Source organism: Syngnathus typhle, unplaced genomic scaffold, assembly GCF_033458585.1.
Source record: "Syngnathus typhle isolate RoL2023-S1 ecotype Sweden unplaced genomic scaffold, RoL_Styp_1.0 HiC_scaffold_398, whole genome shotgun sequence".
In the NCBI taxonomy this organism is placed as follows: domain Eukaryota; kingdom Metazoa; phylum Chordata; class Actinopteri; order Syngnathiformes; family Syngnathidae; genus Syngnathus; species Syngnathus typhle.
This window is the reverse complement of record NW_026872301.1, coordinates 3342-29179: the sequence shown is the minus strand read 5'-3', so window position 1 is coordinate 29179 and position 25838 is coordinate 3342. Positions and strand designations below refer to the sequence as shown.

Here is a 25838-nt window from a genome sequence, read left to right as displayed (position 1 = left end):
TAATTAATTACCATATTTTCCAGATTATAAATCGCAGTCTGTTTCATAGTTTGGCCGGGGGCGCGACTCATACTCAGGAGCGACTTGTGTCAAATTATTAACACATCATTTGACATGATATTTTCACACTTAACCGCAAGAGGGCGCTCTAGGCCTGTGGAATAATTGGAACCGCAACTGACGATGAGTCTGACGTAAGCGACATAGAAGAGAAAGCGCCGCGTCTTCACTTCCGGGGTTAGTGGAGCTGTTTACGAGTGACACAGAGGATAACGATTTTGTTGGATTTAATGATTAAGAGTGTCACGAATTGTTTGTTAAACTTGTTAGCATGTTGTTTATGCTATAGTTATTTGAATAGCTCTTACGTCAGGCATGTTCTTAGTTTCTTGTTTGTGTTTATGCAACGTTAGCATACCGTACCTTCAGCCTGTTGTTGCCTATTCTGTTTTTAAATTGCCTTTCAAGATGACATGTCTGTTCTTGGTGTTGGATTTTATCAAATAAATTTCCCCCAAGACTTATATATGTCTTTTTCTTCGTTACTTCACATTTTATGGCTGTGTGACTTAGACTCCGGCTCGACTTATTGTCCGGAAAATAGGGTAAATCTAGTTCATTACAACGGCTCTGATGTAAACAGTATACGTTGTCAGTCGGCTACGGAATCTGTAAAGGGGCAAACATAGATGATGTTAAAAATAAATACATTTGACCCCCGAAAAACAGTTCATCAATCAAATCAGTCAATTGGAGCCATAGTATAGCATTGCTTTAGGATTTTGCTACAGTAACACAAGGCTGCCTGGCTGTCTATATATCAACGTCATAGGCAGAGATAGACATGAGACAGAGATACTGTTTGTATGATCTCATTGACACTATTCTGGAAAGCCATTCATCACATCTACTGCCCGTCTGTCAACACTAGCATACTTTGACCAAGATTAGTTGGCCTTTCACCTTCATCTCTTCAACAAGCAATTCCAGAATTGCATTCACTGACAATGCAATATTTAGTGTGACCCAACCTACTGACAGATAAAAATTCTTGTCTGTGCAGATGACCCACTGTGCCTTGTCTCATGACGCCACTCCAATGTTGCCAAAAATGGTACAGTCAAATTATATCAAATATATTGAACTCTGGCCCATTCAGTTTATGTGCATGTCAGGCAAGGCAAACACAACTGGGAATTGGAATTTGAAAACCTATCTCAAGATGGATGGTTATTGTTTGTCAAATCATTTAGATTTGTCTTAATAACTGGTGGTGATTATATACACACATTGCATACATGAGCACTAGGGGTGTAAATTGCGGGGTTTTTCACGATACGATATAATATCGATATAAAGAACTACGATACGATATTTGCCGATATCTTAAAGCCTGCTGCGATTCATTCACGATATATCGCGATATAGTGCTCTACGATCGATTTTTTTTATTTATTTTTTTAATAAATATAGAACAATATCCTGATTTATAACAATTCATAAGCAAAATCAACAAGGTACTGCAAACTCTTTATTTAGGAAATTACAAGAGTATTGTAGTATACAAATTGCTTACTTTAACACTGAACTTTGATGTCGTGTTTTTTCTTTAAATGTGCGGCGAGAGTTGTGCTCCCTGAATATTTGATCACCGCATGGCAGGATTTACAAACTGCACGTGTCTTGTCCGTTGAACCATCTTTTCTTTGGAATCCAAAGTGCTTCCAAACGAATGACTTGAAGCCTAAAGGGGGGCAAATTTCCTCGTCTTTTTGGACACTAGCCATAGCACCAGCCCAGGAGCCGCGTACTAGTTGTCGCCTCCCCTTTCACGTGCTCACAACACAACAACGCCGGGCGCACTGCTCCCAGAAAGAGGAAGCAAGCAACAGTGAACTGGATTTCAAAAGTCGCGTCTAATGTCCGAGGTCAAACACGGCGATATAAATCGATGTTTACCTTTAGCATCGATGCCAATAAATCGTAGAGCATTATATCGATTAATCGATGTGTATCGATGTATCGTTACACCCCTAATGAGCACGTCCTTGCACAGAAGGAACTCTACCAAGTCCTTCACTTGCTACTATACTGGGTCCAGGGAAGAATGCTGTGCTTGAGGAAGGTGCGGAGCATTTATGTGAAGCGAAACAAGCCTCACACCCATTTCCTAACAATAAAGTTGTGAAATGTACTAGAGTAGTCGTTCTAAACATTTGTCGACATAGCGCCTGCATTTTCCAGTTACTGCAAAGTTGCGACCCAAATTTTTTTTTTTTTTTTTTTTTTTTTTTTTTTTTTTAAGATAGGAGCAATAACTAAAATGTGTTGTTCTAAAAAAAAAAAAAAAAAAAAAAAAAAAAAGCCTTTGAAAATGTACTACTGTTTTTCATAGTTTGTGTAGGGGGGCGACTTATACTCAGGAGCGACTTATATGGTTTTTTTTTTCACAGATTTTTACTTGATCAGTAACACATCACTTACAAGTATAGTTGACTACTTCACATGTTATTTTTAGTATAGTTGATCACTTAACATGCTTTGATATCTTTATCTTGAACATATTCAAAACATGAAAAATAGAGAGAAAAAATCAAATAAAGTAATTAACACTTTAAAGCGCCATACCCTCTGGACATGTCCTCTGTCACCAGGATGACATAAAGAACGAGACATCTGATCGATGGATTTAATGATTTGGAGTGACACAAATGGTTTGATAATATTGTTGTTTATGTGATAGTTATTTAAAATATAGTTTATATATCGTTGTATGGGCCTGTGGAATAATTTGAACTGCGGCGCGGCACAGGGCATTGTTGACAAAGGACGATCGATGGATTTAATGAATTGGAGACACACTTGGTTTTATAAAAGTGTTATTTATGTAATAGTTTTTTTTAAATAACTGAATGTTACGTCAGGCCCGTTCTCAGCTCCTCGTTTGTGTTTGTCACGTTAGCATACCGTATCGTTTAGCGTGTTGTTGCTCGTTCATGTCTGTTCTTGGTGTTGGATTTTGTCGAATAAATTGCCCCCCAAAATGCGACTTATACTCCGGAGCGACTTCTATATGTTTTTTTTCACATTTTTGGGCATTTTATGGCTGGTGCGACTTATACACCGGAGCGACTTATAGTCCGAAAATTACGGTAAATGTCGCCTCTGAGTATTACCGTATTGGCCCGGATATAACACGATGTTTTTTGCATTGCCGTTTGATTGATAGCTTTGGCGCCCTCCTTTAAGTTTGCCTAGCATCGTACGAGTAGCCGTTACGCAGCGGCACGGTGACTAACGGTCGCCAGCAAATGTATTTTTTTGTCTCGATGACTTATGTTTGGTGTGTTGCTGAGAATATTTAATTTATGGTTATTTAGTATAGTGGAACCATTATGTTAGTTATGTAATGTGTGTCGTCTACTAGTGTTGTGTGACGTCAGAAGTTGAGCATTGACTTACGTGCTGTATTTCTGTCTGTTGCAGAACCACGCTCACCCCACACAAGCACACACGCACACACACCACACACCACACACACACACACACACACCACACACCACACACCCCACACACCCTTCACACGCTTCATACAATAATCACACACACAAGAATCACGTTCTCACTCCCAAAGACTCACCCATGTCCACTACACACTCCTGCTCTCACATCCTTGCGACCAAACGTGTGCCTATACCCTTTTGCCAGTTTGCCTGGATGCCCCTATGAGCCACAGTGCCTGTTATTTTTTTGCCAATAGTTCAGTAACGCAATCAAAACTGAACCACGTCTTCCCTGCTGTGTTCTTGCAGACACCCGCGGGCGAAAAGAGCATAACCATCCGAGTTATGGCTCAGGCTCCCCAACAATAGCGGTAGCTATTTGCATTATTTTGTTGCAATGTTTTCCTTATTCAGATTTGTTTCAAGACTACAGTTACAGTTAGACTTCACTTTTATGGTTAATGCAGTTATTGCAATTTAGTTGTTTTATCACAGTATTTATTTGCATTTCAAAAACCAGAAGCCATTCATTTACAAATGTGATCGCACTTTAGTTTACATATTTAAATGTTCAGATATTAACATGGGATAGACAGTTTTTGCATGATTTGAATGAGGCAAAATAACATGCTTTTTCTCTCGAATATATTTTTTATAATCATTTGTTTCGGATGTAATAATTTTCTGTATAAAAATCAAATTTGGTGTTCAAAAAGTCTTTTTTCAAACTTGAGTCTTGAAAAAGAGGGGGTCGTCTTATAATCAGGGTTGTCTTATATTCAGGCTAATATAGCCTTGTTTGTGACCCACTTTTGGGCCACAACCGACCAGTTGAGAATCACCGTGCGAGAGTGCTGTATGGCTTGCCCAGTGTGAGTGTATCATTAAAATATGTTTAACAAACAATTCCACTATGGCTTTTAATAATAGCACCACAATTACAAAATAGCATTACAATAAATTTGAAAAGGTGCACTCTCACATCAAGCGATTTTGAACATAATTGACTGACTACTATATAAGGTTATTTTTTCTAGAGTTTATACAAAGACCAAAGGTATTGTAGTAACTATTCTTCAGTTATCAATTCAGAGGAGCAGTTTTGAATGTAAAAAAAATTCTTCCGGCTGCAAAGATAAGTTATATCCTTCTGCTAATACTGATGGACAGTTCCGTCAGTTCAGGCGGTCCGAATGGATGTGAGTGGGTGAAATGTGTCTGAGTGATGTTGATAGAAAGAATTTGACTTGCAGTGTGACAAGTGACAAGAATGTTATCCCTCTGTAACGGGAGGAAGCATGACCAGACAAAAGAAAAAAGTCGACAAAAAGCCTTCTACGGATGCAATTTTAAAATACAGCAGGTGGAGGGGTTGGCCAGCCACCAGAAAATCTAATTCAACAAAATTATGGCTTAAGCCTTGAATTAAAAAAAAAAAAAAAACGTGTAAAGATTTCGTTTTTTTTTTGTCACAGGTAAACATTTACCGTCTTTTTCCGTGCATAATGCGCAAAATTTAATTAATTTATTGTCCTAAAATCTGGGGTGCGCATTATGCATGGATACAATTTGTGAAGAAAATCTCCCTCGAAATAAAACTTGAAATCACACCTTTCTTCTTGTTTGTTGTCAATTGCGCATCACATTCAGCCATCCTGCCCAACACACTTAGTCAGTAAAATTCCTAATTAATGACACATCGTCATTGATGCGAAGGTGCAATCCTTGATGGTGTGTTATTGTCAAATATTGTTTGTTTTTTAATCTCCATCGCAGACCGGATATCATATAGAGGCTGCCATTACAGTACTAGTTTAAAAACCGACACCTAGATGGCGCTAGATATTCGAACTCGGCGGTGGAAATTTGGATCCGATGCGCAGAACGTCAGCTATATAAAGAGCGAGAGTTCAGTTCTCTACCTATTAGTTTCAACAATGAATCCGATTTAATACAATCAGCAAATAACAAAATGTGTATTACAGGTAATATTTTATTTCACAACACTTTGCCTTGTTCCTTTTTTCTCTGCTGTTCACTTCAAACACGCTCCATACGAACACAATGCTCTCGTATCAGACGCTTGCTCGATCACCTGCTCGTTTGCTGTCACAATGTACCCTACACAAATCCGAAACATTTCTTCGCTATCAAGTTTGCTAGCGCATGCGCAGTGATACTGACCGGCAGAATAACATCCGGTTGTTCCCAAAGATGATCTTTTTTCTGAAATAATTTTACGTTTATGGACTTAAGTAAGAGTCAAAATTTGGGTGCGTATTATACATGGGTACAGGCTTTTTTTCAGCATCGACATGCCATTCTTAGGGTGCGTATTATGCACGGAGGTGCATTATGCACGGAAAAAGATGGTATTTGGGTAGCATGGTCAAGAAGGAGGTTGCGCTAGCCATAGCAATGACGTTAACACATCGCATGACGGTAACACTCTGCTGCTAGTGGTGAGACCAACTTTTCAAAGGCAATTTAAGAGGCAAAAATGACTGCACACTTTGATGCAAAAGCCCAGTTTTGTTGAACAAGTTATTGTTGCAAGTGTGAGTGATGTCATGCATGCTGTGATAATGACATCATGATCCTTATGCCCTCATCTGGTAAAAGGAGATTCCAAATTTCTTTGATTTCCAAATTTGAATGAAACTGCAACTACTATCTGCAAAGTCGTATGGTATGCTTTCTTTTGTTAATCCACAGTATATGTAAAACATATCCACCTTACTCCTGAGGTCTTTTGTTCAAATTTATTTCAGTGACCAGTGTGAGAATTTTCTTCATTAACACAGCGGTACAAACATTTGGTGAAGGTGTTATTCTGGCGTGTTGACTGTGCATTCTTCCTCATTTGTCAGTAATGTAACTGGAGCAGACACTGCTGTTACTTTGTCATTCTGACTGTTCTCAAGAATCTCAAGACTGCGTTGCCAATCGTTCTATCTTTATTTACTTATTTTGTTTACTTAAAAAAATAATAAACATGAATACTTAGAAGACTCAAAAAAATAATAAACATGAATACTTAGAAGACTCAAGCTACCATTTAAGTTTTTTCGTCAGCTCAAGATGTGTTTAAGACACAGCAGACAGGATACGCTGCTTCCAGCTGAATCATGGGGGGGTGTAGACTGCTGGAATGTCCTTTTATGGCATAGAAGCGCTCTTTAAAACAGGAAATGATGTAATGAGTAAGTGAGGAGGAGTATTTCTTGAGCTCCCTAACTGAACAGAGAGGCACTCAAAATATTACTTGTTTTATTGCAAATCAAGCACTGTCTTCTTTTACTTTTAGGGAGAAGAAAGACAGAATTCCTCAACTGACAGTGCAGCCAGTACATTTTACAGGTACTGGCCTTGTTCACCAGCATCTCTTATAATCTAAATGTGTCATGTCAAATAAAAATAAGAGGACCTGAAATTTCCCAAATAAAATTTGTAATCCAAGAGGCAGAATGTGCTTACTGTATACTAAAAAAGATTTTCTCCGTAGCAACTGTACTCCCCCGCCATCCATCAAGGGTGAATATAAAAAGTGTAACCAGAAGTGATTCAGAGAAAGCAGGATGTTGAGGGTGTCAGGGCGTCTGTGTTGTGACATTCTGTCCATGTGAACTCTGATGGTAACCCATACCACAATGTTGTCTCTCCATGTTGTCCCTATGCTGCCACACACTGATGATAACTTGCAACTTCCAGATTCTTCTTAACTGAAACCTGCTTATTTGCTTTCTCCATTTAAATAGTACTTCAGCAATGTCAAGCCAACAAGCCAGAAAAGCCAATAATACTTGTTTTTCTAAATCAAATATGAAAGCTAAATAGTAATCTTACTGCAATGAAAAAGAAAATAGCGAGTGAGTAAATGTACCACTTGTAAGAATTAAATGGTTAAGCATTCCGTGGAAGAAACTCGTGTTCTGGGGCCTAAGTCATCTGACAATAGTTCCTCATTTCAAACCCTCCCATTTTTTTTTTTTTTCAAGTGACGGCATTCTGAACATGTTTCCACAATAGCATAAATTATTCAATATTAATATTAATTATTAATTGTATGCGTTATATATAACAAACAACTAATTGGCGTGGACAAGGTAATTTATAGTTTTCTGACAAATAAAAACTACAGTTGAAATAAAAAAAGGTTATGCTGATCTCATCTGTTAGTATTGCACTCATCTGACTGTCAAGGAATGAATTAGTCATATGATTTTACACTTAAGATCATTCTGCTACTCCAACTGTGAACATGTATATTTAGTCTGTAGTGAGTTACACTCTGTGTGTGCGTGTGTGTGTGATAGATAGATAGATAGATAGATAGATAGATAGATAGATAGATAGATAGATAGATAGATAGATAGATAGATAGATAGATAGATAGATAGATAGATAGATAGATAGATAGATAGATAGATAGATAGATAGATAGATAGATAGATAGATAGATAGATAGATAGATAGATAGATAGATAGAGACGAGGTTTTCAGAATGGTAACTTGAATTCCTTTTAATTATTCTGCTGTATTTATTTGACCATCCCTGAATTTGTTCTCTTTTAGGTGTGAGTTGGGTAGACGTGCAGAGCAGACATCATGGTGGCCTTGTCATTAAAGATTGGTGTGGGCAATGTGGTCAAGACAATGCAGTTTGAGCCCTCCACCATGGTGTATGATGCCTGCCGCATCATCAGGGAGAGAGTTACAGAGGCACAACTTGGACAGCGTGAGTTTGCTTACTCTATTACACACACGCGCGCGCACACACACACACAGATATTCACACATTAGGAGTGATTAAATACCTGTAGTACAATTTAGAATATGCAAGAATGTAATGACTGCAGTTCTTTGATCAGATGTTGGTGTTTTCCTTCATTTACAAGATCGCAATCAAGGGAAGCCACACCCAACAGCAGAGACAATTAAGCAGCCTCCAATGTTGGTGATCATTGTGTTGATAAACCCAAATTAGCTTCATGCATTTGTGTGCGCGTGCGTGTGCGAGTGTGTGCGCGCGCGTGCGTGTGTGTGCGTGTGTATTTTAGAGAGACAGAGAGGATATAGATACACAATGGACCCCTGAATACCCCTGTTTCAGCACCCCTGGATTCACCTATTTTGTTCAATATTTCTTAAATATTTTTAAACTAACCATGTTTTTATTGTCAATTATTCAAGATTTTTCAGCGGTTAGAGGGGTATTTTCTTCCTTCTTATTTTTCTCGCACTATTTCTGTTTATCAACGTCTTCTTTTCTCCTCATTTCCAACTCCAATGCCTAGCTGCTCGACAAAACTAGCGAGGCGCTAGCTAGGCAAAACTAGGTGAACAACGTTTAGGTACTTGATTACAGACTTTGCAGGGTAGCAGTTGACACAGTCAACAAGAGACTCTTGGTTCAAAGTTACATCAGCTGGTTTATACGCTGTACTATTTATTGTTATATAAAGTGCAGGGTTTACCACTGATTGACCATGCCAGCTTGTTATTTTACACAGAGAAATACAATTATTCATATATCAGAATTAGCTTTATTGACCAAGTTTGTGCATGCCAAACAGGGAATTTGACTCTGGTTTATCTCAGCCTCTGTACAGCATTTAAGTGACTGACAATCCATATTGATATACCCATATTTGCTTTCTTGAACTGTTGTGTCATCCTGTATGGAGCACATGTATGTATGAATTATCCATCTTTCATGGAGGAAGCTCATCCACAGACCACTGCCAGACATTTCGCGCACGAAACACAAACAAAGAAACGCAGTTGAAGAAATTAATTCGCAATGTTGTTCTTTTTCACAGCCAATGACTATGGACTGTTTCTCTCTGATGAAGACCCCAAAAAAGGCATTTGGTTAGAGGCTGGAAAAGCCCTCGACTACTACATGTTGAGAAATGGGGTGAGTCACTCCTAAACCCTCCAGTTTCTGAAGGACCCGCTCTACTGCCTGAGCCACGGTCGGCACATTTATACTTGATTAACATTTTGTCTCTCAGGACACTCTGGAGTACAAGAAAAAGCAGAGGCCTCTGAAGATCCGTATGCTTGATGGCACCGTGAAGACGGTCATGGTGGATGATTCCAAAATTGTCAGCGATATGCTCATGACTATCTGTGCCAGAATAGGTCAAATATTTTGCACAATTCACTCTTGAGAACCGCTTTGAGTCCTGAAAAATCTTACGGAGCTGGAATTTGTCATTTTAGGCATTACAAACTATGACGAGTACTCACTGGTGCGAGACATTGGTGAAGAGAAGAAGGAGGAGAACACGGGCACGCTTAAAAAAGACAAAACACTGCTCCGAGATGACAAGAAGATGGAGAAGTTAAAGCAGAAGCTCCATACAGATGATGAATGTATGATGTTGATTTGCTTTCAACATCTAATTAATCTTGACGTTATGAATGAGTTTGACAACATACGTATAATGATGTTAAATGTGATGCATACATGTATTTAATTTCCTAACATTTTAAACTGTTTGTATTGTGCTAATGTTGAAATGGGTAGGTTAAACTGAAGTTGTGTTCCACAGTAAACTGGTTGGACCATGGGCGAACTTTGAGAGAACAAGGTGTTGAGGAGACAGAAATGTTGTTGCTGAGGAGGAAGTTCTTCTATTCAGATCAGAATGTTGACTCCAGAGACCCCGTACAGCTCAACCTTCTCTATGTACAGGTACACAAATCACATGCTTTCTTTTAATCTCGATTGAAATGTTGCTATGCAAAAGATCTTGCTCACTATTTAAAACAGCGCTGCTAGGATCCTGATGGGGGTGCGGAAAAGCAATCACATCACACCCATCCTCCGTTCTCTGCACTGGCTCCCCATCAAATTCCGAATTGATTATAAGATCGCCCTCCTCACTCACCATTGTATCCTTGGACATGCTCCCCCATACCTCAAAGAACTCCTTGCCCCAAAACCTGCCACCCGAAGCCTCCGCTCATCCAATTCACACCTTCTCCACGTTCCTAAAACCAAGCTGCGCACCATGGGCGACCGAGCCTTCTGCTATACAGCCCCTACACTGTGGAACTCCCTCCCCGACCACCTAAGAGCACCCCAATCCACTGACTCTTTCAAAACTGGACTTAAAACTCACCTTTTTACCTTAGCATTTCCGTAATTTTTCCTCATATCTTGGTTGTCGTCCAGTTGTTCTAAACTTGTCCTTGTTTTGTTTTCTTGTTTTTTTATCTGCCATGTAGCACTTTGAGATTCCCCCAAATGTAAAGTGCGTTATAAATATAATTTATTATTATTATTATTATTTTAACTAATGTTGCAATCAATAGCTTGCTACTTGCTACTACTAGGTAGAGCCAAGTTTGTATTTGGGCTCAAAATCCCAATTCACCATTTGTGTTGACACCAACGAATGGCTCCAAATGTACCCATTGCAGTTTTCCTAACAAAACATATAATCCAGCAGATAAAAAAAATCTATTTCGATGTTGAAGTGAAATGGCAAGCACTGTCTATAGCACTATCGTTACCATACGGTACCCCAAAGTCCCTTTCAAAGCCTGGAATCTACGTATGTAAAAATTTACTGAACCAGAGAATGAGGACACGGAGCCACCAGTATATTCTTATCCTTCTTACTCTGGAAAAGATTTTTTTTTTAATACTTTAAAATTACTTAGGATATTGTGCCACATGGTGGCCAAAAGTGGAATTCAGGGCCATTTTTGCACTTATTGGTGTTCTTTATAAAAAAAAATCATGTTTCCATGGACCAACTGCATCCTAAAGCTAAGCTAACTAGAGGGACGCTCTCACCCGGGCTGATGTGGCTAAAGTCCTTGGTCGCCATGTGTGACCGAGTGAGTGGTTGGCTGCAAGACAATGGTGTTGATACTGCCTAAGAGGGACTATATTCATTGACTTTATTTATTATTTTAGCTGGCTAACATTTCCCATACATGTGCATACACCTCCGCCCACAACGCATGTGCACTTTCCACATACCTGTGCCTCATGAATTCAAGGTACAACACATGCAGCAATGTTATAAGATTTGGTCTAATCCAAGTCCTACAATTATGATTCGTTGCTTTTTCACACTCAATTCGAATCCCCACTAATTCATGCACAGCCCTAAAGTCTACAACGAGTCGATAAAGGATTAACTTCTGGTTATATTGTGGCTTCATGCTTGGTTAATAATGCAATTATTACAAAGCAGAAGATTGCACACAAAGCTCAAGTGGTATATCCATTAACTTGATCTTGACTAAAAGGTTAACCAAGTGTGTACATTTGTGTTGTAAACAGGCCCGCGATGACATTCTAAATGGGTCTCATCCCGTCTCCTTTGACAAAGCCTGTGAGTTTGCTGGTTATCAATGTCAGATCCAGTTTGGTGACCACAATGAGTCTAAACACAAACCTGGATTCTTAGAGTGAGTGTTATCGTATATTGAACTTGGTTTGGATAGACGCTGTCTAATTCATGTTGCTCTTTATACATCACAGTTTAAAAGAGTTTCTTCCCAAAGAGTACATCAAACACAAAGGAGAGAAAAAGATCTTCCAGGTAAGAAAGACTACAATATTCACCAGATTTGTCAATAAACCAGAAATCTATTCAAATAAATTGCACCCAGACCTTGTATAGCCTCACTTTTCTATTACGAAGGCATAGAAAAATTATAAACAGTAATCCCTCGTTTACCGCGGATAATTGGTTCCAAAACCACCCCGCGATAAGTGAAATCCGCGAAGTAGGGTCACCCTCTCATCTGTACATTTTTTGTGTGTCAATAAATGTATATGAAACCATTTAAGTGCATATGTTATTCGAACATTAAATAATAGTTTCAAACATGTAAATAATACATTAATAGTATAAATAACATACAGAAAATATTGTATAAATATTGAAAATATAAATATACGTGCGTGGGTGTGTGTGTAACATGTATGTAGATGTGACGTTCTGTTGTTAACCTTGGGTAAACAGGGACCTTTAGTGGTCACAAGTTACCATAGCAGCGCTATGCACATTTTGTAGATGTAGATGTAGCTAAAGTATACATACTGTAAATATGATTTTAGGACTGTTTTATTATTACAACAACTTTTTATAACAAGGTAAATACTGTAAATATGTTTTCAGAAGTCTTTTATTATAACAACTTATTTTATAACAAAGTACAACACTGCAAATATGTTTTTAGAACTCTTATTATAACAACTTTTTTTTTTTTGGCCTGGAAAAAATCTGCGATCCAGTGAAGCCGCGATAAACGAACCGTGAAGTAGTGAGGGATCACTAGTACTTTATTTTTATATGAAATCATTATTGTAGAAACAAAATTATTTTAACATTAATATTTTGTTTTTGTATGAGATTTTTAAGATTTTAAGATTTGTATGAGAGTGAAGTTGTAATATTATGAGCATAGCCAGATAGATTAGATGACTTAAGGTAAATGTTGAGGATTTTGTCGAATTAACCTTGTGCACAAGTTTAGATTTTTTTTTTTCATTATTTCTTTTTTCTTCACCAAACGTAGTATGAACTGTTTCATGATGTGGTTGTAAGCCTTTTTATCCGAGAACTACATGAGCCTTTCACTGGCTTTGCCTACAGTAATCATCAACCAGAAGTTTTTTTTGACAAATACATATTTGTAACTAATGCAGCATTATGGTGATTTTGTTCTGTTGTCTACGCAGGCACACAAAAACTCCCAAAACATGACAGAGATTGAGGCCAAAGTCAGCTATGTGAAGCTAGCCAGGTCTCTTAAAACTTATGGAGTGTCGTTTTTTTTGGTCAAGGTAAGAACACTAGTAATTTGACGTTATATTTGAATGGACTAATATTGTTTCTATATTTATTAATATTAAATATCTTGTAGGAGAAAATGAAAGGCAAGAACAAACTGGTACCACGTCTTTTGGGCATCACCAAAGAGAGTGTGATGAGGGTGGATGAGAAAACAAAGGAGGTGATTCAGGAATGGAACTTGACCAATATCAAACGTTGGGCTGCTTCACCTAAGAGTTTTACTCTGGTGAGTTCTTTAAAAAGAGAGACATTACCCTGAAGCAGGCAATCCACCCAATTAGTCAGTGTTCTTCATTAATGGATCATCAATGGCAACGGGAAATCAAAATGATGACTTTAATGTTTTTTAGCAGTTTCTGTTTTGTAGTTTATTTGAACACAAATAAATGTCCCAATGTGACATTCAGCTTAACATATTCAACTCATCACCATTTGAAATTCGCAACATTCACCTCATTCAATTCAATCTTGGGTACACTTTGCTACATGTCAAATTCGGAAATCCCACAAAAAAATCTTAATGACAAAAAATAGTTTCACATCATTGTTCCCATTCGAATTTCAAAACATTTAGCACATTTAATTCATCTTGCTGATGACTTTCAACATGCCAAAAATATCTACAAAAAAACTCATAATCATTCTGATTTATTTCCTTTTAATTATCATTCCTATCATTCAATATCATTTCATATCATTCAACATAATCCCATATGTAATTCTGCATTATTCAACATCAGTCAGTATCATTCAACATAATTTCATATGATTCCATGTCACTCAACATTATTTCATATCAGTTAACGCCATTCCACATCCATCCATATTTTTCCATTCAGCATTTCAAAATTCACATTTCTCCAGAAATGACAACTGTCTAGTGCTAAATATTAAGACATAATACAACTATAAAGGCCACAGAGGTACCGTAATTTTCGAACTATAAGTCGCTCCGGAGTATAAATCGCACCAGCCATAAAATGCCCAAAAATGTGAAAAAAAACATATATAAGTTTAATTTAATTTATTTGACAAAATCCAACACCAAGAACAGACATGAACAAGCAACAACAGGCTAAACGGTATGCTAACGTGACAAACACAAACGAGGAGCTGAGAACGGGCCTGACGTGACATTCAGTTATTTAAAAAAAAAACTATTACATAAATAACACGTTTATAAAACCATCTGTGTCACTCCAATTCATGAAATCCATCGATCGTCCTTTGTCAACAATGCCGTGTGCCGCGCCGCAGTTCAAACCTCCTCCCCCACCGTCTATTGTCTTCCGGGTTAGAGCACGCTGGCGTCAGATTTGTTGACTGCTGCTTCTGTCCCGGACCGTGTCCGTTACTTGTTTTTCGTTTTCAGTGCACTCGTCTCTTCTTTTATTTTTCTCGTGTTGTCTTCCGTCCACCTCGCATCCCCGCAGCTCCGCTCTCACCTATCTGTTTCCTTTCCCTCGGACTACCAGCTACGTTAGCCGGCTAGCCAACTCGCCAAAACCACCACGGACCCTCCTGCCTCCCGACTCGGAGCCTGTGGCCGCCTGCTGTGGACTCGACGGCATCTCTGGCCTGGCTCTCTGGCCCGGCTCTCTGGCCTTTCGTCCGGCGTCCTCGGGCTCTGCTGTGTGTTGCCGTGGTGCGTTGGGGCCTGCCGTTCGAGCGGGTGCAGTCGAGGTTGACCGGCATCACCACCTGGTCCACTGCTGCTTCCACATGAGGCTGGGATCCTTCGCCGTCGCCGCTACATCTGGACCGGCATTTCCCCGATGGCTCACCCATCTCCTCTTTTTGGACTACCAACCCCCCGTCACCCCTACCTCCCGTACTGGCAACCTCAACAACCTCCGCTCCCGCCCTTCCTGCTCCTCCATCCATCTCCTTCGCACTGCTGACCGATGTCCTTTAAACTATAACCTATTGTCTCAACCCTCAAACCCCTCCTCACCCTTTTTTTTCCCTGTAAAGCGTCTTTGGGTCATTGAAAAGCGCTATATAAATTGAATGAATTATTAATATTATTATTATTATTCCACAGGCCCATACAACGATATATAAACTATATTTTAAATAACTATCACATAAACAACAATATTATCAAACCATTTATGTCACTCCAAATCATTAAATCCATCGATCAAATTTCTCGTCTTTTATTGATCGTCCTTTGTCAACAATGCCGTGTGCCGCGCCAGTTAAAATTATTCCACAGGCCCATACAACGATATATAAACTATATTTTAAGTAACTATCACATAAACAACAATATTATCAAACCATTCGTGTCACTCCAAATCATTAAATCCATCAATCAAATTTCTCATCCTTTATGTCATCCTGGTGACAGAAGTGTTAATTACTGTGTTTGATTTTTTCTCTCTATTTTTCATGTTTTAAATATGTTCAAGATAAAGATATCAAAGCATGTGAAGTGATCAACTATACTAAAAATAACATGTAAAGTGGTCAACTATACTTGTAAGTAAGTGATGCGTTAATGATCAAGTAAAGATTTGTGAAAAAAAACATATAAAAGTCGCTCCTGAGTATAAGTCGCCCCCCCACCCAAACTATGAAAAAAACCGCAACTTATAGTCCGAAAATTACGGTAGGTATTTTTGGAATATTGAAACTAAAAATGGAAAACAACCACATATTTCTCTTAAGCACTAAAATTGAGATTGCCAAAAGGTCCAAAGTTTTGTTACCTGCTTGACAGTGCAAAAAAAAACCCCAGACATCTGTCTGTTGTAAAATGTCAAATATAGTTTTATTAACGTTATTGTTATTGTTAACCACTCCAATGTGAGAGAGCACACTATGCCATCATTTTGAAAGGAATGGTACTATTTGATCTACTTTCAGGACTTTGGTGACTATCAGGATGGTTACTACTCAGTGCAGACCACCGAGGGAGAGCAAATTGCACAGCTTATTGCTGGTTACATTGACATCATCCTTAAAAAGGTAACAGACAGCAAATTTGCATATCCACTTAATTTTCCATCCCTATTTGGCAATGTCATGTCTTTTAAAGATCTTTGATCTATAGCTGCTTTTTCACTTGAGATTTGAGCTGTGGGGTGGGTGGCGTGAGGTGTTTTGACTGCTGGTGGGTGGGAGGGATTTATTGTTTCTCACATTTTGTGTAGCACTTCTTTTTGAAATTGGAAAAAGCGTATTGATCAATTGATTGAGTGCAGTCGTTTAATTAGAATATTAACATTATATTGGTCTTATTTAAATATTTTAACATTAATATCAGCATTAATGGTGGGAAAGCATTTGTATGTGCCTGAATGTGAAAAGTGTTGTAAGAAATGTTGAAGTTGTGACGCTGCAAGGCAAATATCTGCATGATACATTGTAAGAACAGATGGGAGTATACACTACTCAAGTATAAACATGCACTACTCAAGTATTTGGCTTGCCAAATTTCAGGATGAACCTAAGATGTACTCTGACCTTTTCAAGCTAATTGAATTTGACCTTATCTGAATTGTTCAATGCACATGTCAGTTGATATGATTACGTACCATCAAAACCTGAACCGCAAAACAATAGACAATAGAAACAGAATTTAATGACGAAAGGGAGCATGGTCCACATGAAATATAGGCACAATGAAAAAGAAGTGCAACGTTGGTAAAAAAAAAAAATTGCTGATGGAATTATAAATGTTGACTACCACCCTAAACAAAAAGTGACGGATGAGACAATGAAGACAATGCAAGGTAATAGAAGAAATCAGAGGCTCTTACTCTGAAATACATGGTAAACACGACAGGTAAAACTAATCAATACAGAAAACCACACAGTATAATAGGAGGGCAATGAAGAATAAATGTGCAATACTCAACCTGCAGTACATACTAAATACCTTGTTGATTCAAACGAGCAGGAAACTCCACTTACCACTGATCACTGCACAGAAAATGAATACCATGTTGTTGATTACTATACTTGTTGTTCCCTAACAAGAAGTTGACCATGAAGATTCACGTAAAGCATTAACTTAATCCTAAATTGACGAGCGCATTTCAGGTTCATCCTAAAATTTCACCTGTAAGCCAATTATCCCAAATTTATTGCCAGCAGTGTATTTACGTTCTTTTGCCATTGACATGAACTGCATAGGCTGATAATGCAAAACAATAAAAAGGCGAGATTCCAAGGATATTCTTTTTTACCAGGATAAAAACTTTACACATTGTGCCTGATGTCCAATTTCAGTGTATTGAAAGGAGCACAACTATACAGTTCTATCAATATGGTCAATTGTAACTGCCATTTCTGTCTTTTGACAGAAAAAAAGCAAAGATCACTTTGGGCTGGAGGGAGATGAAGAGTCAACAATGCTGGAGGACTCTGTGTCCCCTAAAAAGTATGTGTGTTACATTTCTCTGTGTCCTTGCTCTCTCTTAAAAAAGAAGTACAACCACCCATACAACAGATTTCTGGGGACTTGAAACAGTCAAAATAATAACTGGACTAACTGGCTTTTATGAGTCTTCACCATAAAGCAGTGTTTCCCAACCATTGTGCCGCAGCACACTGGTGTGCCGTGAGAGATGTTCAGCTGTGCCGTGGGAAATCGTCCAATATTAAGTACGGAGCGCATTGTAAACAGGATCGCCAAACCACTGGTCAGTTAGCGCAAGGCCTGGTCAGCCACTTGCTAATCATGCATGCATGGCAAATCGGAGAATCTTGAGATTTCATGTTGTGTCGGTCTGATTGTATCGCATCGGTACATATTCAGTTTGTGTGTGCTGCTGTGTGCTTTTGCTAACACAAAAGTGACACATAGTGACACTATGACGGCTGTGGTGCGTTTGTTGTCCGATGGAAATCAGAGCATGCAGTTCAACCGGAGAACCTGGATTGTTCATTTTTCACCAACATAAAATACACAGTCAAGTCGAGACACCTTGACTGTAATAGCCACTCAACTGCTGTCAGAACAGCAGTGTCTTTAAAAGTGACTTTGTTCTTGTTTTCGCAATATTTATGGAGCTAGTCTAAAACGGTAAACAAAGTCATGTTGATTCTTTTGGATTTTAATCACAATCACTTTCAATAGTTTATTCCTTACACTGTCTAAAACCTTTTTTAAAAAACTGTCACTTTTATTTTAAAAAAAAAAATGCAATTTAAAGAATATTTAGTGTTTATTTGTATTAAATTATTCGACTCTCCATACATACCGTATTTTTCGGACTAAAAGTCGCTCCGGAATATAGGACGCATTAGCCATAAAATGCACAATAACCTGAAAAAAAACCATAAGTCACTCCGGCGTATAAGTCGCATTTTGGGGGAAATTTATTCGACAAAATCCAACACTAAGAACAAACATGAACGAGCAACAACAGGCTAAACCAGGGGTCGGCAACCTTTTTTACTCAAAGAGCCATTTGGGACCGCCCCCCAATGAAAAGAAAGCACCCGGAGCCACAACCCATTTTGACATCATTATATATATTATGCATGGATATATTATGCTATGTACAAAAAACTACTGCATTTATGAAAATGAAATCAACGAACTGCTGCAGAGAACACAGAATTTTATTTCTGCATGCAACAAAAAGCATTTTACACTTGGTTGATGCTTAATTTCAAATCAAATACCCGGTGTCTATTTGAGTCCTCGTATTTAAGAAACAAAAATCCAAACTTACCCAACCCACTGAACAAAAAATGCAAACTGCCTGCAGTCACCTGTCCTCTTATTTATGAGATAAAAATCCAAACTTATCCAAATATTATCCACCAGCACTGAACGAACAATGCAAACCAAAGAAATGTGCAGTCTGCTTCTGTCCCATTGCGTGTACTGGAGTGTGCAGCCAGTTGTCCTCCTGAATTAAAAAAAAAGGACTACTTCACTTAATATACAGTTATCACGCTGGTAGTGTGCTGGAAAAACGCCGGTTGCCAGGCGTGAGGGACGCCAGGAATTCAAATGTCGCACATTGGCGGATGTGACGCATATTTTGGCCGGTAAAAATATTAAAAATGTTTAATTTTAATGTTACAAGTTTACCATAATCTTCAAATACAGAATTATATTTTAAAATGAACAAACTAAAATAAAATTAAATTTTTATAAAATACTCATTATTTTCCAAAGTCACAGGGAGCCACAACAGAAGGATAAAAGAGACACATGTGGCTCCGGAGCCATGGGTTGCCGACCTATGGGCTAAACAATAGGTATGCTAACGTGACATAAACACAAACAAAGAGCTGAGAACGGGCCTGACGTAACATTCAGAGTTATTCAAAAAACTATTACATAAATAACACGTTTATAAAACCATCTGTGTCACTCCAATTCATTAAATCCATCGATCGTCCTTTGTCAACAATGGGTGCGCGCCGCTGACGGCGCCTGCGCTTCAAAATATTCCACAGGCCCATATAACGACATATAAATTATATATCAAATAACTATTATATAAGCAATAATATTATCAAACCATCTGTGTCACTCCAAATCATTAAATCCATCGATCAAATTCCTCTTCCTTTGTCAACGGCGCGCGTGCGCCCTGACGTCAGTAGCCAATAACTACTGAACTGTAACGATAAAAACATATACAAGTTGCTACACGAAATAAAATATATCAAATAACTATAACATAAATAGTTAACCGCCACACGGCCCCAAGCACCGGCGTGGACTTCCAGGCATGGACTTCCATCCCCGGAGGTGGCACTTCCAGCCACGGAGGTGGAAGAGAGCTCCATAGAATAGTATGCATAGCATAGTATAGTAGAATAGCATGCGTAAAAGCCATGTCCGAGCCCCATCCACCGTCCCCGGACAGCCACGCGGCCGAGCACCGGCCCCTGACTTCCATCCACGGAGGTAAAAGAGAGCTCCGTATAGTAGGACCGGGCGTGCGTAAAAGCCATGTCCGAGCCCCATCCACCGTCCCCGGACACCCACCCGGCCGAGCGCCGGCCCCAGACTTCCATCCACGGAGGTTAAAGAGAGCTCCGTAGAGTAGGATCAGGCGTGCGTAAAAGCCATAATAGTTTTTCAAACCTTCTGTGTCACTCCAAATCATTAAATCTTTCAAACTCTTCGTCCTCCGTGTCACTTACAAAGCTGCTAATGATGCCGGTAGTACGTGGGGCCCTTCGTCATCTCGTGATCAATCTTTGTCCTTTTTGTAAACAACCGCCGTGGTGCGCTGCTGACGTCGCTTGAAATTCAAATTACAGTAATCCCTTGCTACATCGCGGTTCGTTTAACGCGGTTTGACTTTTTTTTGAAAAAATTCACATATAAGTCGTGCCTCAGTATAAGTCGCCCCCCCCCCCCCCCCACCCAAACTATGGAAAAAAACACGACATATAGTCCGAAAATTATGGTATATAGGAATAGGACTTTACGTGTTTCGTTGTAAGAAAACTGATTTTAATATAGAAGCTGGTGTTACACCAAACAGATTTTTGTTGGTGGTGTGCCTCGAGATTTTTTCCAATGAAAAGGTGTGCCGTGAATGAAAAACAGTTGGGAAACACTGCCATAACGTTAATGTCCATCTTGTCATAATACCAAGGAGCAAATCCCCAATTTTTTTTTTTTTTGCATTACTTCAGGTCCACAGTGTTGCAGCAGCAGTTCAACAAAGTGGGTAAGGTAGAAACAGGCTCTGTGGCGTTGCCAGCCATTATGCGCTCAGGAGCCGGTGGTCCAGAGAGTTTCCAGATGGGCTCCATGCCTCAGGCCAAACAGCACATCACCAGTGGACAAATGCACAGAGGACACATGCCTCCTCTGGTAAAGTCAACTTTACTATAACACTAAATGGCACATGTGACTAAAACAATTGCATATTGTGTGAACTGCCTCTGTGAACTGACTTAATGTTTCTCAAACTCAAGTTGCATTTTGGGGGGGAACAAAAGGCATTTTCTTTATTGTTACATTTGTTGTAAGAGAATAAATATGTCCTTTCTAGAATAACATATGATACGTAATGATCCTGTATTTTTTTATTCCACTTGTCCACCCTGCTGGGCTAATAATTGGACCGGCTCAGAAAGTTGGGTCAGTTTGATCCAACTTTGGATTGTTTTGCAAAAAACAACCCAATTTGTTGAACTGCATTGTACGAAAAAATGTTTAGTGCAAAAACAATACCAATCCAAATTGGGTTGTTTTCAACCCAGTATTTCTAAGGTGTCATAACCTTTGACTATTACCATGACTTGGAGAAGTACAGCACAATTTTATTCTCATAACATTACAAGTTTTTGTCGTCTCTAGAAAACCCCCAATGATTTTAACCTAACATTGTAACTGTTTTGTCACATTTCAAACTTTTTGATTCTAATAACATTTTGGGGAACACATAGATTATATAGAAGATTTATTTGAATCACAGTTGTGTATCGTGCACCTTGAAAACATGCATAGCATTGTTAAAATGTGCCATCAAGCTTAGGGTGCATTTCTAAGTCCAAACAGGGAACAAGAAAGACAGTGTTTTTTGAATAGTCAGACTAGACGTTCCTTTCTTGTCTCACAGTTGATCAATGACCAAATTAGACATCAAGGTCAAGGTATTGCTGTATGTGTGTTATTGTAATTTGTGACCTCTAAAGCGATTGACATTCACAGTATGTGAAAGAAAACACAACTGAATGGACCATGTGGATTCGGTCGCTATTTATGAAATGAAACATAATTTGAGATCTCAAGTAAGACCAGAATCATATCTCCACATTAAGAACCACTACAAGAGATGCAGTATCTGTAGTAAGCTGACAATTTTCAAAACAGTTACTTAAAGATCAATATAAGCATGTTACGGAGCAAAAAATGGGTCAAACGAGTTTGCTTCTGAAACAGAATTGTCAGGGATTTCTTGTTTTTTGTGGGGGTTTTTTATTATGGAGAGAAATGTTATTACATTTAAGTTGTAAGTAAAGTAAAGTTGCATCATTGCATATATAGAAAAGCTTTATTTCATGCCATTTTATTATCATTACTTTTTTCAATTGGTACATACTAGTGTATTGTTTTTATTATATTTATGGCCCCAAGTAATATTTTGGACATTCCTTGTAAAGAATGTTTAGATAGAAAAGCTATAGTGGGAACACACTACACTGTGATATGAGGATGTTTGTGTGTTTGCAGACTTCAGCTCAGCAAGCCCTGACTGGTACCATCAACTCCAGTATGCATGCTGTTCAGGCTGCTCAGGCTTCTTTAGATGACTTTGATACACTGCCTCCCCTGGGGACAGATGCTGTAAGATTTCACTTTCCTTTGTTCCAACTTTCCAATCAAACCTTAAAGCACTTGAACAGAGATAGGGTCATGCGTTGAAACTGTAATGTGTTTTATTCTTGTATTTAAGGCATCCCAAGCCTGGCGCAAAAACAAGATGGACGAGTCTAAACATGAGATCCATTCTCAGGTGGATGCTATTACAGCGGGCACTGCCTCTATGGTTAATCTCACTGCAGGTAAAGCTATTCATTAAGAACAGACGTATGTTTCCAGCGAATTGTCAAGATGATGTTGTCATAGTGTGTTAGTGCTTGGGGTTCAGCTACATTTCACAGTCAGAGTTCACAATGTGGTTTTAAGTTTTTATTTCATTAACATCCTAAACTAACTACCGTATTTTCTGAAATATAAGTCGCAGTTTTTGTCATGGTTTGGCTGGGGGTGCGGTGCGACTTACGTGTGAAATTATAACACATTATATCTTTTCACATGGTACTTTCACACTAAACCACTAGAGGGCGCTCTAGGCCTGTGCCATAATTGGAACGGCAACTGACGATGAGCCACGTAGAAGAGGAAGCGCTGCGTCTTCTCATTCCGATGATGAAGACTTACCGTTTTTTTCCGTGTATAGTGCGCAAAATTTAACGAATTTATTGTCCTAAAATCTGGGGTGCGCATTATACATGGGTACAAACAAATTTAATTTTTTTTATTTTTTATTTATTTTTTTTTTTTTTTAGAAAACAAAACCAACAACAGGACTGACCGACAAAGTCGTGGAACAAAAAGACAGGGTGACATTACCAAAGACAGGAACAGAAAGCAAACAGACATCATGACAGTAACACATGCAATGATCCGACGGTGAGCGAGGGGCAGACAGGACTTAAATACAAAACACGTTACATCGATTGAGGTGACACAGGAAGAGAGGGGCGACGCGAACAGAAACTATGGCAACCTAGACACATAGCAAAACTGGGGACGAGAAGTGACAAATGTCCCTCGAAATGAAACTTGAAATCACCAAGTTTTGGTTTCCAAGGGTGTTTTTATTCCTCTTCAACGTCTCTCCCATACAGAGCCGCCTTTTTCACGTCCGCACGCCTCTTTCCCGTGCGCGCACAGAGCGCGGTGGTGCGTTTAAGGGCAGTCGGAGAAATCAACGCCAACAAAAAAAATTACATCCAGCCTAGTTAAGACCATACCAAAGACTATAAAAATGGGACCCATTGCCTCCCTGCGTGTGTGACGATCATTGGGACTTAAAAAAAAAAAAAAAAAATTCATAAAAATTGAGTGCGTATTATACATGGGTACAGGCTTTTTTCCAGCATCAGCATGCCATTTTTAGGGTGCGTATTATACATGGAGGCGCACTATACACGGAAAAAAACGGTAGTTAAATTTAATGATTTGGGGTGACATGGATGGCTAGATTAACTTGTTAGCATGTTATTTATGGTATAGTTATTTGAATAACTCTTAATATGTTACGTCAGGCATGTTCTCAGTTCCTTGTTTGTGTTTATGTAATGTTAAGCATACCGCATCGTTCAGCCTGTTGTTGCCTATTCATGTCTGTTCTTGGTGTTGGATATTGTCAAATAGATTAACCCTAAAAATGCGATTTACACTCCAGTGTGATTTATGTCTTTTTCTTCTTATGCAAATACGGTATAATTAGCGATACAGTACAGTGAAAGACTGAATGATGAAGGCATTTACTTATCCACTGAAGGCTGATATCCCTTTTTTAAAATTATTCACATTGTGTTCAAGAGATGTTGATCCATGTGCCCGTCCACAGGTGACCCAGCAGAGACAGACTACACAGCAGTGGGCTGTGCCGTTACCACCATCTCCTCCAATCTCACTGAGATGTCAAAGGGTGTCAAACTATTGGCAGCACTCATGGAGGATGAAGGTGGAAACGGACAACAGCTGCTCGGTGCTGCCAAGAACTTGGCCTGTGCTGTCTCTGACATGCTGAAGACTGCGCAGCCTGCAAACATAGAGGTATAAAAATCAAACCAGTTTTTGGAGAGGTGCTAGTCTGCTTCCTGACAACTGTCCCGTTTATTTTAAAAATCCACCGACCGATGGATGGCTCATTGAGCTCCAGCATGAACACTTGTGTTGTTTCCGACAGGAAAACAAGTCTGATTTCAAGGATGTTACTGTGGTGGTTTCTCGAAACCAGAGCTGCTTCCACAAATCATCTAAAAGTTCTTGGCTTCGCCAAGAGATCGATTTCTACTCTTTGCTGTGCCTTTGGCCTCTCTCCATCTTTGATAAGGGAGATGAATTGCTAGTCTAGTCCGCCCTTGAACTGTCTGTCTAGTTCCCGGTCTCACTAAAGGTCATCCCGACAATAATCAGAAAGCAGATTAGTATCTGTCTGAAAATCAGTTGCAATTTATTTTTTATCCGCAGCAGTATTGAACCCTCTGGTTCCAAAGCCCACGACCTTTTGGATGAAATATTGCCACTGCCTGCCTATCTTGCTAACTCTATTGGTCCTACATTCACATTTTACTATATCAAAATGACTACTGTAAAGAAGTCATTGAAACAGCAAATCTGATGGTGACCTAAAATCTTTGCACAGTACAGGCTGTCAAAAACAGTTTGTTTTTGTCTCTGAATTTGTCAATAACAAAAACATTTTTTGGTTTTAGCCTCGTCAGAATCTGCTGCAAGCTGCAGGAAATGTGGGTCAGGCCAGTGGAGAACTACTATCGCACATTGGAGAGACAGACACTGATCCACAGTTCCAGGTATTTATATTTTAAATTCTAAATTCATACTTTAAAAAGTTCAGATTATTGTATTTATGATTTTATACTAGTACTCATAAATCTATTACACAGTAATCCCTCGCTATATTGCGGTTCATTTATCGCAGCTTCAGTACATCGTGGATTTCCCTCCCCAAAAAATACATCCATCCATTCATCCATACCGCTTGTCCCTACGGGTGTCGCGGGTGTGCTGGAGCCTATCCCAGCAGTCATCGGGCAGTAGGCAAGGGACACCCAGAACCAGTTGCCAGCCGGCCGCAGAGCACACACAGACAAACAACCATCCGCACTCACACCCAGGGGCAATTTGGAGTGCTCAATTGGCCTACCAAGCATGGTTTTGGGATCTGGGAGAAAACCGGAGTGCCCGGAGAAAACCCACGCGGGCACAGGGAGAACATGCAAACCCCACACAGGGAGGGTCGGAGGTGGA

General features: G+C 39.1%; 1 protein-coding gene across 1 annotated transcript; it reads left to right on the top strand.

Annotated features, from left to right (window-relative positions):
• Positions 1-3855: 3855 nt before the first annotated feature.
• Positions 3856-25421, top strand: LOC133149617 (talin-1-like). The gene is made up of 18 exons (XM_061271898.1): positions 3856-3874; positions 6811-6863; positions 8079-8241; positions 9326-9423; positions 9521-9650; positions 9732-9884; positions 10064-10206; positions 11812-11939; positions 12013-12073; positions 13219-13323; positions 13404-13559; positions 16205-16306; positions 17647-17723; positions 20957-21137; positions 22503-22616; positions 22726-22834; positions 24412-24620; positions 25283-25421. The coding sequence occupies exons 3-18, from the start codon at positions 8112-8114 to the stop codon at positions 25394-25396; spliced, it is 2010 nt and encodes a 669-aa protein (XP_061127882.1). The 5' UTR covers positions 3856-3874; positions 6811-6863; positions 8079-8111; the 3' UTR covers positions 25397-25421.
• The last annotated feature ends 417 nt before the right edge of the window (positions 25422-25838 follow it).

Excerpts from the sequence above, each read along its gene's own strand:
- LOC133149617 (XM_061271898.1), top strand. The coding sequence starts at position 8,112 with ATGGTGGCCTTGTCATTAAAGATTGGTGTGGGCAATGTGGTCAAGACA. Across the intron at positions 11,940-12,012 it reads CACAAACCTGGATTCTTAGA|TTTAAAAGAGTTTCTTCCCA; the intron begins GTGAGTGTTATC and ends TATACATCACAG. Across the intron at positions 22,835-24,411 it reads TATGGTTAATCTCACTGCAG|GTGACCCAGCAGAGACAGAC; the intron begins GTAAAGCTATTC and ends GCCCGTCCACAG.